Consider the following 17,073-nt stretch of genomic DNA (forward strand, 5'->3'; position numbering starts at 1 on the left):
TAGGTCACATTTGGGAGTCATTTGGGAGGCCGAGGCAGGAAGATGTGAATTCTGTCTTCCTGGACTACAAAGATCCAGACTGTAAGATCAGAGGAAGAAGTGTCAGGACATTGTAGGATGCAGGGTCCTCATATAAATTAATCTGCAGGTCTAGGGAGAGATGAACTGTGAGCCATGCTTGGGGCACCTGCAGTGTGGAGAATCATGGCAGGAGTTGGGATAGACATATCCTACAAGTAGAAGGCTAGGACTTGGGTAAGCAGACAGGTGAGAGATAGTGAGAGAAGCAGCAGGGACCAAGGGAGAGGACAGTGTTCCTTAGGTGGGAACAGGAACCATTAGCCATCCCAGAGGGCAGCCCAGGAGGCAGCTGGCCATGCAGGCTTCTGCTCAGGGATGGGAGCTGGATAGAGATAAAGCCAACTCACTGTGGTGACCGTTGGGGAGAGCCACCCGGGGTCTCTGGAAGGCTTTGTTAACTGCCTGGCTCATACTTTTTGTGTGCCTGTTGCTGGGCTCAGAGCAAGAGAATCAACCTTGGCCATGAGGCAATTCCCTTCTAGCAGATCCCCCAAACAAGGAGCTAGAAAAGTCAAAGAAGTGCAGCTCCAGGCAGCATGGTGGCTGGGGCCACCTCAGGACCTAGCTTTCCTGGGGCTGGCAGCCCTGCCAGAGCTCCTGGTACTGACATCTAGCCCTGGCACAGGGCACATAGCTGACATACCTGTCGGCTTCCCCAAGCTGCATGTGATAATATGAGTTCCTGTCTCTCACAAGTAGAACTCAATATGTATTCTACTAGACTGCAGCCTAAAGCCCACAGATGAAGAAGGCTCCTGGACCCTGCCTGGCTGGGTAGCTGTCAATAAATGAGGCACTATTGACCACGCCTTTCCTGGAAGCCTTGGCCACAGGATTACCTCATCTAAGAAATCACCAGGCTGCACAATCCAGGTGGAGCACCCCAGCCCAGCTTCCTAGGTAACTCATCAGATCTGTCAGTCCACAGCATGTTTAGCATGCTGAGGGTAAAACTGATCTACCTGGAATGTAGGTGTGTTTTGGTTGACTTTGATATCAGACTCTCCAGTAGACCATGTTGGCCTGGAACTTCATATGTGTCCAAAAATGACCTTGAATTCTTGGTCTTCCTCCCTTCATCTCCTGAGTGCTGGGATTACAGGTGTGTACTACAGTGCCGGGATCTATGTGGCTGCAGATTGAACCCAGGGCTTCAGGAATGCTAGATAGGCACTCTATCAATTAAACTACATTCTCAACTCCAAATAAATGTTATTTATTCTAGCTTCAATGTGAACTTTAACTCTCTAGCCTACTAATTCCCAATCTTCCTAATGCTGCGACCCTTTATTATAGTTCTTCTTATGGTAACCTCAACCATAAAATTATTTTGTTGCTACTTCAAAACTAATTTCGATACTGTTATGAGTCCTAATGTAAATATCTGATATGCAGGATATCTGATATGACCCCCACCCCCCACAAAAGGGATTCGACACATAGGCTAAGAACTGCTGCTACCCAAGCTTGGTGTGGTGGCACCAAGGTATAGGCACATCTATACCTAGCACTTGGGAGGACTGTGGTATGTTAAGAGAGTAACTTGGACTACATAGTGAATTTGAGGTCACCTTTAGATACACAGTACAACCCTGTCTCAAAAACATGAGCCGGTGATGGTTCATGAGTAAAAGAAGCGATTATAGGACCTGAGTCTGATATGACCGACAAGGTAGGAGAGAACAGACTTTGACAAGTTGTTCTCTGATGGACACACATGCTCTGGGGCACATATGCACAATCAAATAGATAAATGTAAAATAAAATTCTCCAGCCCAATATAATTATGAAAACTACTACTACATAAAGGTCTTTATTTATAAAAAATATATGAGACTTCAATGAGAAAAATAATTGTTTATGTTCTATGGGAAACCAAGGCAGTATATAATTTCAGATTAAGAATCCAACAAACTAGCCAGGCGGGGTGGCGCATGCCTTTAATCCCAGCACTCGGAAGGCAGAGACAGGCGGATTTCTGAGTTCGAGGCCAACCTGGTCTACAGAGTGAGTTCCAGGACAGCTAGGGCTACACAGAGAAATCCTGTCTCAGAAAAACAAAAAACAAACAAACAAACAAACAAACAAAAAGAATCCAACAAACTGTTAAGTGATTACTTAGCTGGGACCTGGTATAAGCTTGACTCTGTACAGAATGGAAGCTTTAGATGGAAAACAAACGGAGGTCAAAACGGAGGTAAGGCCTCTGGTGAACACAAAGCAGAGCTGCCCACTTCAAATAATTCCCCGGCTCACCAGACCACAGCTTTCATGTGGAACACTGGCGCCTGGGCAAGTCTGAAGTGACGGCAGGAGCAGAACCTGCTGAGCAGGAGGGACTAAGAGAATACCAGGGAAATGAGTGATGTGGAAATGGCTGCATCCTGGGAGTAGACATCCTATGATGGTTCGTAGAAAAAAAAAAACAAAACAAACCTCAGATGTCTTACACATGAGAAGCAAGTCCATATCATGTACGTTGAAAATGAAATGAAAGAAGACAAAGAAAAGAAAATGTAAGCAGCATCCATCAAATTGGTGGAACTTGAGGGATAGTGTGCTGGTTAGGTTTTGTCAAAAGGACACAATTTAGAGCAACACTGGAAAGAGGAATTGCCCCTATGGGCAACTGTATGGGGTAGTTTCTTGATGAGTGATTGACATGGGAGGCCTAGCCCACTGTAAGTGGGGCCACCTCTGAGCAGGTGGTCTGGGTTGTACAAGAAAGCAGCTGAGCAAGCCATGGAGAGCAAGCTGGCAAGTAGTTTCCTCCATGGACTCTCCTTTAGTTCCTGTTTTCCAGGTCCCTGGCTTAGTTCTCAGTGATGTACCAGGATCAGGACATACAAGTCACATAAATTCTTTCCTGCCCCAAATTGATTTGCTCCCTGTTTTATTACAGGGATAGAGAAGCAAACTAGGACATGCAGTGTACCCTGAACACCAGATAATCCACTTAGAGTTCAGAAGCCTCCTTGTGGGTCCTGGCCAGTCTTCAGAAAACCCCTGGTCACAGACAAACTCTTACAGAAAATCGCTAGGTCAGAATTTACAACTTAGAGCGTGACAAACAACTAAGGCAATAAAAAAAATTGGAACATGAGAAAGCATTCTCCACTACTATGTCATCCCCACATCCTACCCACTTTACAGATGAGAAAATTGAGATTCAACAGGGAGAAAAATACAATTGAGACCCCAGAGCAAGCCCATGGTGGGGGACTACATTTCTCTATTTTCTGTTCAGAGAATTCCTTGTTTGGTTCAGCTCTAAAAGAGAAGAGCAAAGCCTAAGGTGGCAATGAGGGGGTAGCTGTCAGCAATCAGTGCTATAGACCAGGCCCTTCTCACAAGCAATGAGAACACCCTTACAGACACAAAAGACATTTCAGTTTCGTTAAGGTGTCTACTCTGAGTGATGTCTGCACGATTACCAAACAGGGCAAACACGTGACTGCTACGTGTGTGGGTCCTTTGGTTTCCTTGTCAGCAGAGGAAATATGTCCTTCCGATGTGACTTTTCCTCCAGGACTGAGTTAGGATCCATGTGATCCTGTCTATACTGATAAATTCTCAATCACATGGGAGCTGAGGAGTGAGAAACCCACCACATGGCCCTAAAGGACTCAGATGCCATCTCCTTGGAGCATTCCTGTCGAGGAGCACTTAAACTTAAACACATCCCTTTAAAAGAAGATGCCACCACCCAAATCCTTAGTCAAAGTGACCAGGACTATCAGCTTTAACTCTTCAGTGAAAGATTCTTTTCCAGGATCCCCGGATCCTCCATGACCCTGGAGGGGAGGGGGCACACCAGGTGTGCTGTCAGTGACACTTGCAAAGTCCTGCAGGTGGCATCTGCACTTGGAGACTTACCACCGGCCTAGAGCTTCCCCGGGACATGCAGCGCTCTGCAGCATGGCCACAGAGGCATGGGCTTCTGTGCTTACAAAAGAATCAGCTGATGAGTCTGCGATTACATACACGGCATTTCCTGCTTGCCAAAAGTCTGGATTCTAGAGAATTCACATTCCCCAACCCTTGGTTTTCCAGGGAAGCTGCTTGAGTGACCCATTCTCCTTAGGAAAACTAAGAAAACTAAGATCATAACCCACTATCCTCCTCATTAGCTAGCAATGCCTGACTTACCTGGAACATCAATTAGTCTCTTGTACACAGTCAAGAAGGCTGCCTCTGCTTCTTTGCTTCTTTTACTCAGTGCATCAATCTGAAAGGGAAGGAGACAAAGAAGAGAAAGAAAGAAAACGTATTGAGAGTTCATTTGGTTTTTTCGTTTTTTGTCTTCTGAGAAGGTCTTACTATATAGCCCTATATAACTTACTATATAGGTCTTACTATATAGCCCAGAGTAGCCTAGAACTAACTAGTAATCCTCCTGCCTCAGCTTCCTACTTCACATATTTGTTTATGTCCTAGTTGTGGAACAAAAGTTAAGATCCTATAGATAAGTTATGGACATGGGGAGGCGCTATCAGGAGGGTTTAGGGAGAGAGTACAGATATTACACACATGGGACTTACTGGCACTGGCACTGGCTGGGCGGCCACCCCGTACATGGAGGAGAGCATGTACCTGCTATATACCACAGTAGAAGACACCCAGGAGGAGGCTGGGAGTGGAAGATGTTTGAATCTGACAATGTGGAAGGCACTGGGAAGTGGCCAGTGGGGAAGCCTGGAGCACTCTGAGTCAGTGTGAGCACACAGCTGGGTGGGTCAGGGACAATGCTGGGGTTTCCAGCAGGCACAGGGGAAGGTCTGTGTCTGTGGTCTGTCTTATATGCTGACCTTCTATCCCACAGGCCATTTCTACACATCACAGGAGGAGGAAACCCCATTAGGCTAACATCCATCCAAGGAGCATCATACTGTCAGACCACCTCGTTGTGCTATTAACCTCCCGGCACACAACTGCCAAGCTAACAGACGGCTCTCACTCCTGAGGCGGCAAGACTTCACATGCACTAAGTTCGTACCACTCAGGAAAAGGACCCGGAATTACAGTTTCCTGCTGGCCTTACTCAAGATCACTCTCTCTCCTGTGTTATTAAAGAGGCAAAAGATGGGCCTTAATTATAGGGCCTCCAGCCTGGGCCAGGCAACAGTCTGTTAAGGGCTGAGCGTAATCTGGGAAAGGAGGGTGAATTGTTGAAGAGTGGAGGCCACAGACTCCTGAGTCTCAGGAGAACTAACACAGGGCAAGCAGAGACACTTCTAAAGCCATGCTCCAAAGAAAACATCTGAAGTCACTTGTTTAAAATTCTTCCTTCATAAAATAAAATTGTAATTTAAGTATATCCATCCATGCTCATGCAGTGTGTTCCAACACAATCCACAGGGTAGATACCCTCTCCCTGTCTCCCTCCAGGGTCTCCTCTAGTCCATGTAGGCCTTGAACTTACAATGTAACTGTAAATGAATTTGAACCCCTGATCCCCCTGCCTCTACCCCTAAGCACCGAGAAAGACATCTGAAACAATGTTTGGCTTGCCTCTAGGATGAACTGCTTTTTATGCACCTAGCTGCCTTTGTACTTGGGTTCCCTACACTGGCTCCAGATACCATCTCAGCGCTGGCCTAGGGAAGCCCTGCATTTCTCAGGTGTAACTAACAGTTACTAAGTGGCCTCTCCTGCAGCAGGCCAAGCCCAGTTTGTGGAGACTCCTGGTCTGTCCAGATCCCTGTTCCAATTGTTTACATGCCTAAGAGGGCACATGAAACCACTGAAAAGTTGAGCTCTTGGGAGGCATAGGCAGGCACTGTCAGTTTGAGGCCAGCCTGATCTACAAAGCCAGTTCTAGGACAGCCAGAGCCAGAGCTTGTCTTGAAAAACCAACCTCCCCTCCAAAACACCCCAAACCAACCAACCAACCAACCAACCAACCAACCAACCAACCAACCAACAAAACAAAAAACTTCTAACCCCTCACAGAAATTCTAGTGGCCTTACTTAGAAGTCAGGCTTTTGTAGGTGATAGTGTTAATTGGAAGTCAGCTCAGTGAACCTGAATCCAACAGGATTTTATATTGAGGTGACTCAGATGGCAAATGTGCAGGAATTCACAGGAATTGAGTGTGAGTCCTAGAACCTACATGAAAAAGCGGACAGTGTGGCAGGTTTGTAATCTCAGTGCTGAGGAAGCCAAAACAGCAGGATTACTGGCTCACCAGCCTAGCCTGTTTGCTGAGTACCATGTCAGCAAGAGACCAAGTGAGAATCTCAAAAGAAAAGGATAGATGGGGCCTGAGAAAGAACTCTCAGGATTGTCCTCTGGCATCCACACACTACGTATATACCCACCACATAAATACATCCTTCCCATGAAAACACACACATTCACCCACACATAAACACACAATAAGATGAAAAAAATTAAAAAGAAATAGGAGGGAACATTGGTATGTGAAAAATGGTTATTCCCTCCCTATTGACAACAGCTAGCCCACCAAGGGCCACCAGTCCACAAACCCTTCCCATTTTTTGATGTGCCTATTTCTCCAGCCTTTGCCCCATCACAGCTTCCCTTTTGTGGCAGTTAGCTAATTGCATCAGATTGTGAGGCGAGCTCCCAAAAGTGAACTGACGCAGCGTCACTGTATGCTTTAGAGTGAAAACTAAGCAAACTTTTTGCCCCATGTTCTTGGAGTATGGTTTGGGTCATGGACTACCCTTCCCAGGTTACACACACACACACATACACACACACACACACACCCTGCAACAGACACGAGCAGGGAGAGTGTTACTGACAAAGAAAGTCAGAGCTGGGGTGCTGCCCCCACACGAGGAATGTCATCCACCACTACCTTGCTCTCCACAAGCAGCCAGCCCTGTTCACACACTTAACCAGTCCTTCAGACCCAGGACTAGAAGGCACTCAGTTCTAGTGTTTAAGCCACTTGACAGCATCGGGAAATGAATTCCATAGCTCTGAGCTCTCCTTCCTTCAAACCTTCCACAAATGTGACTGACCAAGTTCAAATCCAGTCCCAAGACAAGGGCAGGCAGTGGGTTTAAGTCATCTAAGAAGTATATATGAAGTTCTCTTTTTTTCTTCCTTTCTTTCCTTCCAGGACAAAGTCTCGTGTAGCACAGACTACTTTTGATTTCACTCTGTAGCTGGGGATGACCTTGAATGCCTCATCTTCTGGCCTCCACAGGTATGTGCTCCCATTCCAGTTTATTCAGCAGGGGGTCGAACTCATGATTTCAAGTACAGTTGGTAAATGCTCTACCAACTATATGAGCTATATCCCTAGTCCATGAGGTTTAAGAGAGGCTGGCTTTCTAGCTGAGGCCGCCAGCTCCCTGGCAAGCCTTGTCAAACGTCTGGAATGATCAGTACGTTCTGAGGAGTCCAATAGCCTCCTTCTTCTGTGATCCCCTTCTTCTGTCTCCTTCCCATGGCTGCTGCCCTGAAGTATGCACTAGTCCCCAGCTCATCTTTCCTGTGGTGGCTGCTCTTGTTCACTGCTCACAGCCAGTGAGCGGCTGCCACTCAGTTTCTAGGCTTTCACATGAGCCTTCTCAGGCATATCCAGGCAAGGCAGTATCTATGCCCAAGCCTACTTCCTCCACTTTCAGTCCAGACTTCCCTCTGGCTGGAAGAGTTCTAGGGAAGAGCAGGGTTGGGAGGAAGTGCCAGAACTTTGGGGCTGGCTGCTTGACCAGAACTGCCAGCAGCTAGAAATGACAAACGTCACCTGCCAGGGCTGAACAAGCAAGTGATCTAACATAGTCAAATGACCTAACACAGAGGAAAAACAAGTGGCATTGACTTTGTTCCCTGTAAGAGCAAGCCAGCAGGTATCTATGAAAGGAATGGTCCTTTTGTCTAGACCCTTTATCATTCAAAAAGGGAGACAGAAAGGAACCTATCCTTATCTGTCACTGTGTACCTCGGCAGTGGCACACAGGAACATGGCAGCTCTTTGGGAGAGGTATGAAGGGAGAGTGTGGAATCAGGTTCCCAGGTTATACCTAATGGCCCCTTGGTATTCACATGAGCCTGAGGTGGACATTCTATCTACTGTTCCCACCCCACAATAGCAAAATGAACAAGAGGAAAGGACAGAGGTACTACTGTGATGGCAGGGCTAGGGTGGATCATGAAAACAACAGGCTCCGGCCACCTGTAAAAACTGTCCAGCTCCACGAGCTTCCTCTTCTGTTTGGGACTCACCTCCTGACAGCCACACCTCCCCCCACCCCCGCCACACCCGGTCACTCCCTGTTCCTGAGAGTACCAAGCAATTTCCACTCAGCCTGGAAGGCGCCTCATTGGAATGTTCTACTGATCTCTGGGGCTGGGCTCAGTTCTACCTATAAATTGAGGCCACTCCCACCAGCATAGGGCATCAGACTGTTGTTACCAGGCTACAGAGCTGACTCGCCTCCTCTGGGCAATCCCAAAAGGACGATTTTTGCTGCAGCTTCTATATTCTTTCTGAGAATGGAAACCCACACTCAATGAGGAAGGTTTTCACCTGCAGGAAAGCTCATGGTCTGGGAGTCTGTCATCACATTACTCTGAAGCTGGTTAATAAGGAAAGGGTTGCCTGCGCATGAGCACCTGTTTTTTGGGACATGGTGTAAAGATAGCCTTGGGCTGTTACAGCCACTGCAAACACTTTCCCACCACACACACACCTAGGCAGCTTTCTACAAGTGAGCCTCCCCATCTCCCTCCAGCAACATGACCACACACTTCCACTGTACATTTCCTCTTTCTGTCTTCTCATTTTGAGTCAAGGCCTCATAGAGCCCAGGCTGGCCTTGAATTTGACATGTAGGCAAGTATGTGCTTGGATTTTTGAGCCTCCTGCCTCCACTGCAGGAATGCTGAGATCATAGGTGTGATCCTCTGTACTCAGTTTAGTAGTTGTGGGTGATGGCTTTGTGCATGCTAGGCAAGAGTTGTACTCATGGAGCCACAGGCCTAGTGTGTTTACACTTGACAGTTGGGATCTCTGTTGAAGACTGTCTGTATTTAATATTGCACTATGCTAGTGCAAAGGGGGAAATGTAACCTTCCCAGAGTAGTCCCTGTGTGATGCTGGCTTAACTTAGGGAGCCGTGACTCTTTTATTCCAAAGTTGACAGTGCAGCTGAAATAAGTCCCAAAACATATATAGAGATAACAAGTTAGTTTCTATATGAACGACCTATAACAGCAGTGTTTCATAGCAGTAGCAGGAACAGCTTTTTCCAGGATCCTGGGCATGGTGGCACCCCTGCTACCCCAGCATCTGGGACTGGCAGGCAGAAGGAACAGGAGTCAAGATCATTCTTGCTGACATGTTGAACTAAAAGTCAGCCTGGGCTACAAAAGAAAAGTCTCTTTTCCTTTTCCCTTTCCCTCCCCACCTCTTTTCCCCCTTCCCCTTTCCTTTCCTTTCCTTTCCTTTTCCTTTTCCTTTCCTTTCTTTTTTCCTTTCCTTTCCTTTCTTTTCCTTTTCCTTTCCTTTCTTTTTTTCCTTTCCTTTCTTTTTTTTTTTCCTTTCCTTTCCTTTCCTTTCCTTTCCTTTCCTTTCCTTTCCTTTCCTTTCCATTTGTTTATTGAATGTGGAGGTCAGAGAATACTATACAGGAGTCAGCTCTCTCCCTCTATTATGTGGGTTCTGAGGATCAAATTCAGGTCATTAGGCTTGCTGGCAAATGCCATTCCTGTCTTTGCCACCTTGCCAGCCCAAGCCATCCCACTTTGGATGAGGAAAGTGTGCTTTAGTAAAAATCTGAAAGAGGATGTAGCCACAAAGAATGAAATGGGCAAGAGCATGGCCACAGCAGAGGTGTGGCATGCCAGAGGAGGAAGCCCTCAGAGAGTCAGACTGATAATTAACATCCTCTCAAGACATTTGCAGGGCCCTTAAGTTACCACCGACTTCCATTTTCAGGAAGGGACTGCAGGCAGCGCTGTTGAGGATGCTGGATTAGTTGCCTGCCATTTTCCTAAAGCTCAAGCAGACTTAGAGGTAAGCTGCAGAGGACAGGTCACAGTACAGCAGCAGGCTAGGTGCAGAGGTGGGAGGGCCCAGCTGCCTGGCTCATTCACTGGCTCATTCGTTCATTCATTCCTTCATTCCCACCATGAAAAAAACAGTGTGAAGAGGTTTACAATCTCCACCCAGCAAGCCAGAGCCTTCTCTTCCTTCCCACCATCTTTTACTTCAGGAAACCATGGAAGGGCTGCAGGGAAGTATTCCCAGAGGACTGGCTGCCTGAGGTAGTGAGACAGTTGGTGGAGTGCTGGTCCTGCATGCATGAATCCCTAGGTTCTATCCCCTGCATCCTATAACCTAGTCATAGTGGCACATGCCTGTAATCTTAGCATGCCCTTAATCCCAGCACTTGGAACGCATAGGCAGGCAAATCTCTTGAGTTCAAGGCCAGCCTGGTCTACAAAACAACTACCAGGATAGCCAGGGCTATACAGAGAAAAACAAAGAAAAAACAAAAAAACCCAACAATTTCTAGGGCTGGAGAGACTATGTTTTCCCGAAAAACCATGAATTATTTAAAGAAAATCTTATGCAAGGCAGGGGAGACCTCCCTACAAATTGTTGGTCAGGGGAGAAGACACTGCCCCCCCCCACACACACACACAACACAGGCTACATTCCGTACTTAGTCGTCCACTATAATTGGATAGTATGACCCTAGTGATGAAGACACAACCTATTTTAGTTGCAAGACATAGAGCTCCCTCCCTGCTGGATCTCTGTTGAAGTGCCAAAAGTGTTATGCAGGATGCTGGAGGAGAAGTTGTCAGTGGACGGAATTACCCAGTCATACTCTCTGCATCTCCAGTACTACTACTGTGCTACTCAGGATGTGCCTACTGGGGTAATTATCACATGGCAGTTCTCTGGTTGGATGTGAGGCTTGCTCCACAGGAAGGAATTCATGCCTAGCACTGCAAACCTGTTCAAAAGCCCATGGCTTGGGAGGTCGCAGACCCTAATGGGGTATCTTCACACTGTGGTCTTGCCAAATGGACAGGTTGCTAAATTGCCTTTTAAATATTTATATTTATACCCATAGATTAGTGCGGCTTTAGACTGGCCAGAAAAGCAGTAGGCAGCAGTCGGTCGGTGCAGAGGCTCATAACTGGTTAAAGTGCAGAGAGGACCGACTGCTGAGTGCCCAGCCCTAAACAAGACCACTGTACAACCCTCCAAGGCCCAGGGACATCTGGGAAGAGGAGCCAGAACGATGTGAGAGCAAGAGGCAGGGGAGAGTACTGTGAAACGCTGTCTTCTAGATGGGATTTATGAACTTAGAACAGTTATGGTGACCTGCACAAGATCAAGCCAGTCACTATTCCAGCATGGGCTCATAAGGCTCCACTCCTAGCTGAAGAGCTATTGGCAATTGATGGCTCCTAGGGGAGAGTCATTTTTCTTTGGGGCCAGGGCTGCTGTAGATTGCCCATGCTCTACAGGATAGCCCCATGTTTACCAAGACTATGGCATTGGCTTAAGAAAAATAATATAGCCCAATGAAGGGTGGCAAGAAATATATCATGATGTTTGACAAAAACAATGAGACTATCCAATGGCAGAAAGCCAGCTTTAATTCTGGAAGTGCTAGAGACTGAACTCATGCTAGGCAGGAAGGAGCTCTACCACTGAACCACACTCCCAGCGCCTCACTGGGGGATTCTAGGCAGGGGCTCTACCACTGAACCACGCCCCCAGCCCCTCATTGGAGGATTCTAGGCAGGGGCTCTATCACTGAGCCACGCCCCAGCCCCTCACTGGGGGATTCTAGGCAGGGGCTCTACCACTGAGCCACGCCCCCAGCCTCTCACTGGGGGATTCTAGGCAGGGGCTCTACCACTGAGCCACGCCCCAGCCCCTCACTGGGGGATTCTAGGCAGGGGCTCTACCACTGAGGCACACCCCCAGCCCCTCCCTGGGGGATTCTAGGCAGGGGCTCTACCACTGAGCCATATCCTCAGTCACTTATTATATCTCTAAGTGTTCCCTGTACAAGTTCATTCTGGGAATCTAACATTTTGGTCATTTGATTCTTGATGTCAGTCTCATACATGGAATTTTTGAGTCAATGGGACATTAGGAAAATCTAATGAAGATGCAGACGTGGCTTTTTGAAAGGAAGATCTGTAGAAAATCAGGTATGCTGGTGTACCGGCTAGTTTGTGTCAACTTGACAGAGGCTGGAGTTATCACAGAGAAAGGAGCTTCAGTTGGGGAAATGCCTCCACAAGATCCAGCTGTAAGGCATTTTCTCAATTAGTGACCAAGGGGGAAGGGCCCCTTGTGGGTGGGACCATCTCTGGGCTGGTAATCTTGGTTCTATAAGAGAGCAGGCTGAGCAAGCTAGGGAGGTGAGCCAGTAAAGAACATCCCTCCATGGCCTCTGCATCAGCTCCTGCTTTCTGACCTGCTTGAGTTCCAGTCCTGACTTCCTTTGGTGATGAACAGCAGTGTGGAAGTGTAAGCTGAATAAACCCTTTCCTCCCCAAGTGCTTCTTGGTCATGATGTTTGTGCAGGAATAGAAACCCAAAGACAGCTGGTCATTGAAATTTCCCCAAGTTTGAGCAAATCTAAGTGACTAGTATTAATTTTAAGTAATTAAATTAATTAACTAATTTAATTAAGCCCACATAATTTTAGACTTTTAGGGTAAGTAGTGTCAGTTTATTCTTATACCAAACAGTTTCCTTTCCCTTCCCCTTTATCATCTCACTATTATCTCCTGCCATGTCTCCCACTCCAAAACAGTTTCTTACAGCCCAGGCTGACCTGGAATTCCTTAAGTTATTAAAGATGACCTTGGACTTCTTTTCTTCTTGCTTCTACCACAAGGGAGCTGCGATCATGAGCTGCCACGATGCCAAGTTTATAAATACTGTCTCTAATTCTCACCCAAATCTATTTCACTGAGCCCTCATGTTAATGGTTTGAGGTAGCAGAGGCACTGAGAGGTCAGCTGGCTTGGCCAATGTCAAAGTCAAAGGCATCTGACCTTATAATTTTTAACTTTAGGCCTACTATTCTTATCCTGATATGCCTGAGTTGGGTTAATAGAAGCTGACAGAAGATAAAGTCTTTTTACTGATGGGATGTTTTAAATTTATATAGCAAAGGTGTTATCTCCATTCAAGCATCTACCCATCTTTCTATCCATCCTTCCTTCCTTCCTGCCTGCCTGCCTGCCTGCCTATCAATCCATCCATCCCATCTTCCTACCTGTCAATAATTTTTGTCACTTGGCATAAGCTAAGATCACCTCTGAAGAAGGAACCTCAGGGGAGGGAATGCCTCTGTAAGACTGGCCTGCGGGCATTTTATTGACTGATGATGAAAGAGGATGGGCACAGCCCACTGTGAATGCTTCCACCATTGGACATAGGTTCTATAAAACAGGCCGAACAAGCCACAGAGAGCAAGCCAGTAAGCAACACTTCACCATGGTTTCTGCCTACAGGTTCCTTCTTTGGGTTCCTGCCATGGCTTCCCTTCATGATGGCCTGCAATCTGTAAAATGAGACCCTTTCCCTCCAGGTTTCTTCTGTCATGGTGGCTACCACAGTAATAGAAAACAAACTATAACAGATTGCTCTGTTTGATCCATGCAACTTGCCAATCCCCGTTTATTTCATTGCATGTACCTCCTCTATAAACCCACCCAACCCATCTAACTCCGCCTTCACTTAACTATCCATCTACCCATTCCCTTTATCTATCAAATCTTTACTCATTCCCACCCATCCATCATCCTCCATCTGCTTTATCATCCCTCCTCATCCTCTTTTATCCATTCATCTATCCAAGCACCCAACCACTTCTTCCATTAAGTCTTCCAATCTACCTAGCCAGTCATTCTGATATCCATGCTTCTGCCCCACCAATATCCATCCATCTATCCTATTCAGTCTGTCTAGTCTCTCTCATATTAATCATCGATGGCCCTCATCTGCCCATCTATCTTTACCCATGTCCATCCATCCATCTCTGTCATCTACCCATCTATCCTTACCCATATAAATTCATCTATCCATTCCATTGAACAATAACCATCCACCTCACTCATCGATCCATCTAACCAATCAACTCATCTATCTTCACCCAACCACAACCACCCATCCATTCACTCCTCTTCCTTTATTTAATGAGGGCCTACCATGCACCAAGCATTGTGTACCATGGGGACACAGGTCTCACTAATCATTAAACTCCATGAAAACAGTCTCTGTATTAATTTATCTGCCATTGTATATCAAGGTCTAATTCAGGTATGGTTTGGCACATAGATATCACTGAACTAAAGAAAAAATAAGCAGACTTGTCTTTGAGAAGCTCAGAGTCCAGACAAAAGACTGGCATTAAGAGTTGTGACTCAACCGGGCGTGGTGGTGCAACGCCTTTAATCCCAGCACTTGGGAGGCAGAGGTAGGGAGATTTCTGAGTTCGAGGCCAGCCTGGTCTACAGAATGAGTTCCAGGACAGCCAGGGCTACACAGAGAAACCCTGTCTTGAAAAAAAGTTGTGACTTGGTGAGGCAGGGTTACAACTCCACTCTGAACTGAGCATGGGTAGGGTTGGAGTGAGACTTGCTTAGCTGTCAGAGTCATTGAGTAATAAAGAGTCTGATTTCCACATGATAAAGGAACTGAGGTGAGAGACATGTCCCAAGGTGCCAGTGTGTGCCACGTTCCCTGGGTGCTGACATGGGTCTCTAGATAACACAGGACCAGATTTTCTTGCCTTCGCTTGCCTGAGGTTCTGAGAGAATACCACCAATATTTTATTACCCTCTCCATGCTTTCGAAGCTCCCCTTTTTTTTCCATCAGTTTGGACTGATTCAACAAAACTCAGGCATCTCCTATGTGCCGGGCCCCGGGAGACACCAGAGCCCCTGAACACCCTCCTGGAAGAGCAGGGCTGGCCCTCACTTGACTCCAGGCACGTGGAGGCTGCCAGGTGCCTGCTAGGCAGCTGGGAACCGGTTGCACAGGGGTTTCCCAGCTCAGAGGCCAAATGACAGCTGGGTAGAGCACACCCACTTGGGTCCCCACTGTAAACATCCAAGAAATCTAGTGATGGCTACCGAGAGGACGTTAAAAATAATTACCCTCTGAAAATATTAGATTTGCTCTGGATTGTTCATTACACACAATGGTTTAATAGGACTTTTATTGAATAGCTGCAGAGCTCTGGGCCGAAATCAATTTGCCTTACACGCGGAATTTTGATGTGTGCTGTTGACTTCCCCAACACGGAGCAATTTGTAATAGCTTTGGCTCGCTGTTGTTTTCAAAGCTCCCTGCTACATCACAAGCATTTATTTCTGACCACAAAATTACATTTATTCAACAGAAAGCAGCTCTGGGTCTTTAAGAGGTTAACTTCTGGAGTGCTTGGCTGCTCTCCAGCACTGAGGAGGAGCTCGGGCGCAGTGGCCCCCTGTACACAAGGGCCGGCAGCGCCAGGCGGGCGGCCGTGATTAATAGAGTGTTGAGTGCGCGCCTTTCCACATGCGAGCTGCTCAGGCCCCGGCTCCCATAGATCACGGGCTCGGCCTCAACATATCTGACTAAAATTGAATTTGGCTTCTCTCTCAACCGTTCATTTCCTATGTTATGCAAGGTTATATCCTTTTCTGCATGAGCAGAGCTAAACCAGCTGCAGCTTCGGAGGGGAAAATGTGCTTTCAATTACAGCGCTGGCCCATTCGCCTCAGCACAGTCCTGCGCGCCTCTAATTGAGCCATCATCCAGCCAACCTCCAGGAGGATCCTGTGCTGGTCAGGCTTTGGGGTTTTGTTCTAAGCTCGTTAAAAACGCATCATACCCATTGCCACCTTAACCACAATGGTACCTTCTACTGCTGTAGAAAGGCCCAGAGTTGAGGGTGGTTAGGCTGGGTAAGAGAGAAGTCCCAGGTGACGGGCCAGGGCAGAGGGCCACATAGGAGAGGGGGAGTCCCTGTGTTTTGTGCCTACAGTAGTTTGTTTTCAACATGCCTGGAAGTCTCTCTCTACAGGCCCCTATTATAGACACTAGCCTTAAACTTGTAGGTATCTCTGATATCTGGTCCTTAAAAAAATTTATTGTGGTAGGCAGTGGTGGCGCATGCCTTTAATTCTCGGGAGGCAGAGGCAGGCCGATCTCTGAGTTCAACAGCCTGGTCTACAGAGTGAGTTCCAGGGCAGCCAGGGCTACACAGAGAAACCCTGTCTTGAAACCCCCCCCCCCCAAAAAAAAATTTAGTGACAGGGTTCCATGTACCCAGTCTGGGCCTAAATTTGGTATGGACTCAAGGATGGCCTTCAACTTCTGATCCCCCTGTTTCTACCTCCAAAGTGCTGGGATTACACACTATGTGGCCTGTTAGCTTGGGCTACATATGATTCTGTATACAACAACAATAATAAAACACACACACATTTATAATAATATATAACATATTATATAATATATAAATATATATGAAAGACAATTCATACAATAAACATGCAGCTTTTTTGAAACAAGCTCTTAACTACATAATTTTGGCTAGTTTTCCATTCACCCTGTATTCAGGCTGGTCTTGAACCCTGCACCCTCCTGTACCAGCTCTGGTCTTTATTTCTGGAAGGAAGCACTCAGTAAGTATGTAAACCTTCTCTTGCTCATTTGCCTTTTGAAACTGTTGATGGGGAGTAAAAGATATTACTTCTTCTTCCCTACTTGGCCCCATGGATGGATCGATAGTGGAAATTTGAAAACTTTTACCACTTTCCTTCCTTGTCAGCAAGCCTAACTAACCCTATAGCTTTACCTGAGCACCCAAGCTTCCCTGGCAGACTAAAACTGACCACAGGGTCTGGGATGGAGCTCAGTCAGGAGTCTACGTGCCTAGCATGCAGGGATTCCTGGGTTCCATCCAGCATTTGGAAAGTGGGACTAGGAATCTAAGGTCATCCCTGGCTACATGGTGAGGAAGGCAAACCTGGGCTA

At 46.9% G+C, this 17,073-nt stretch overlaps 1 protein-coding gene and 1 long non-coding RNA gene across 25 annotated transcripts in view; one reads left to right on the forward strand and one right to left on the reverse strand.

The window, feature by feature from the left end:
• The window catches only part of Cux1 (cut-like homeobox 1), a 319,456-nt gene that overhangs the window by 139,950 nt on the left and 162,433 nt on the right, over nucleotides 1-17,073 (reverse strand). For all 22 annotated transcript variants that reach the window (XM_030254115.1, NM_198602.3, NM_001291238.1 and 19 more), the window contains exon 4: nucleotides 4,231-4,309. In XM_030254115.1, coding sequence (XP_030109975.1) covers nucleotides 4,231-4,309 — 79 coding nt within the window. The remainder of the gene's footprint in view (nucleotides 1-4,230; nucleotides 4,310-17,073) is intronic.
• Nucleotides 781-17,073, forward strand: part of Gm16599 — a 49,947-nt gene continuing 33,654 nt past the window's right edge. For 2 of the 3 annotated variants that reach the window (XR_868598.3, XR_868597.3), the window contains exons 1-2: nucleotides 4,823-5,069; nucleotides 7,176-7,262. This is a non-coding gene — a long non-coding RNA (predicted gene, 16599). Of the gene's footprint in view, nucleotides 982-4,822; nucleotides 5,070-7,175; nucleotides 7,744-17,073 lie in introns of those variants that run through there. The other variant, XR_003955812.1, reaches the window with a different exon arrangement.

Source organism: Mus musculus, chromosome 5 (genome assembly GCF_000001635.26).
Source record: "Mus musculus strain C57BL/6J chromosome 5, GRCm38.p6 C57BL/6J".
Lineage (NCBI taxonomy): Eukaryota > Metazoa > Chordata > Mammalia > Rodentia > Muridae > Mus > Mus musculus.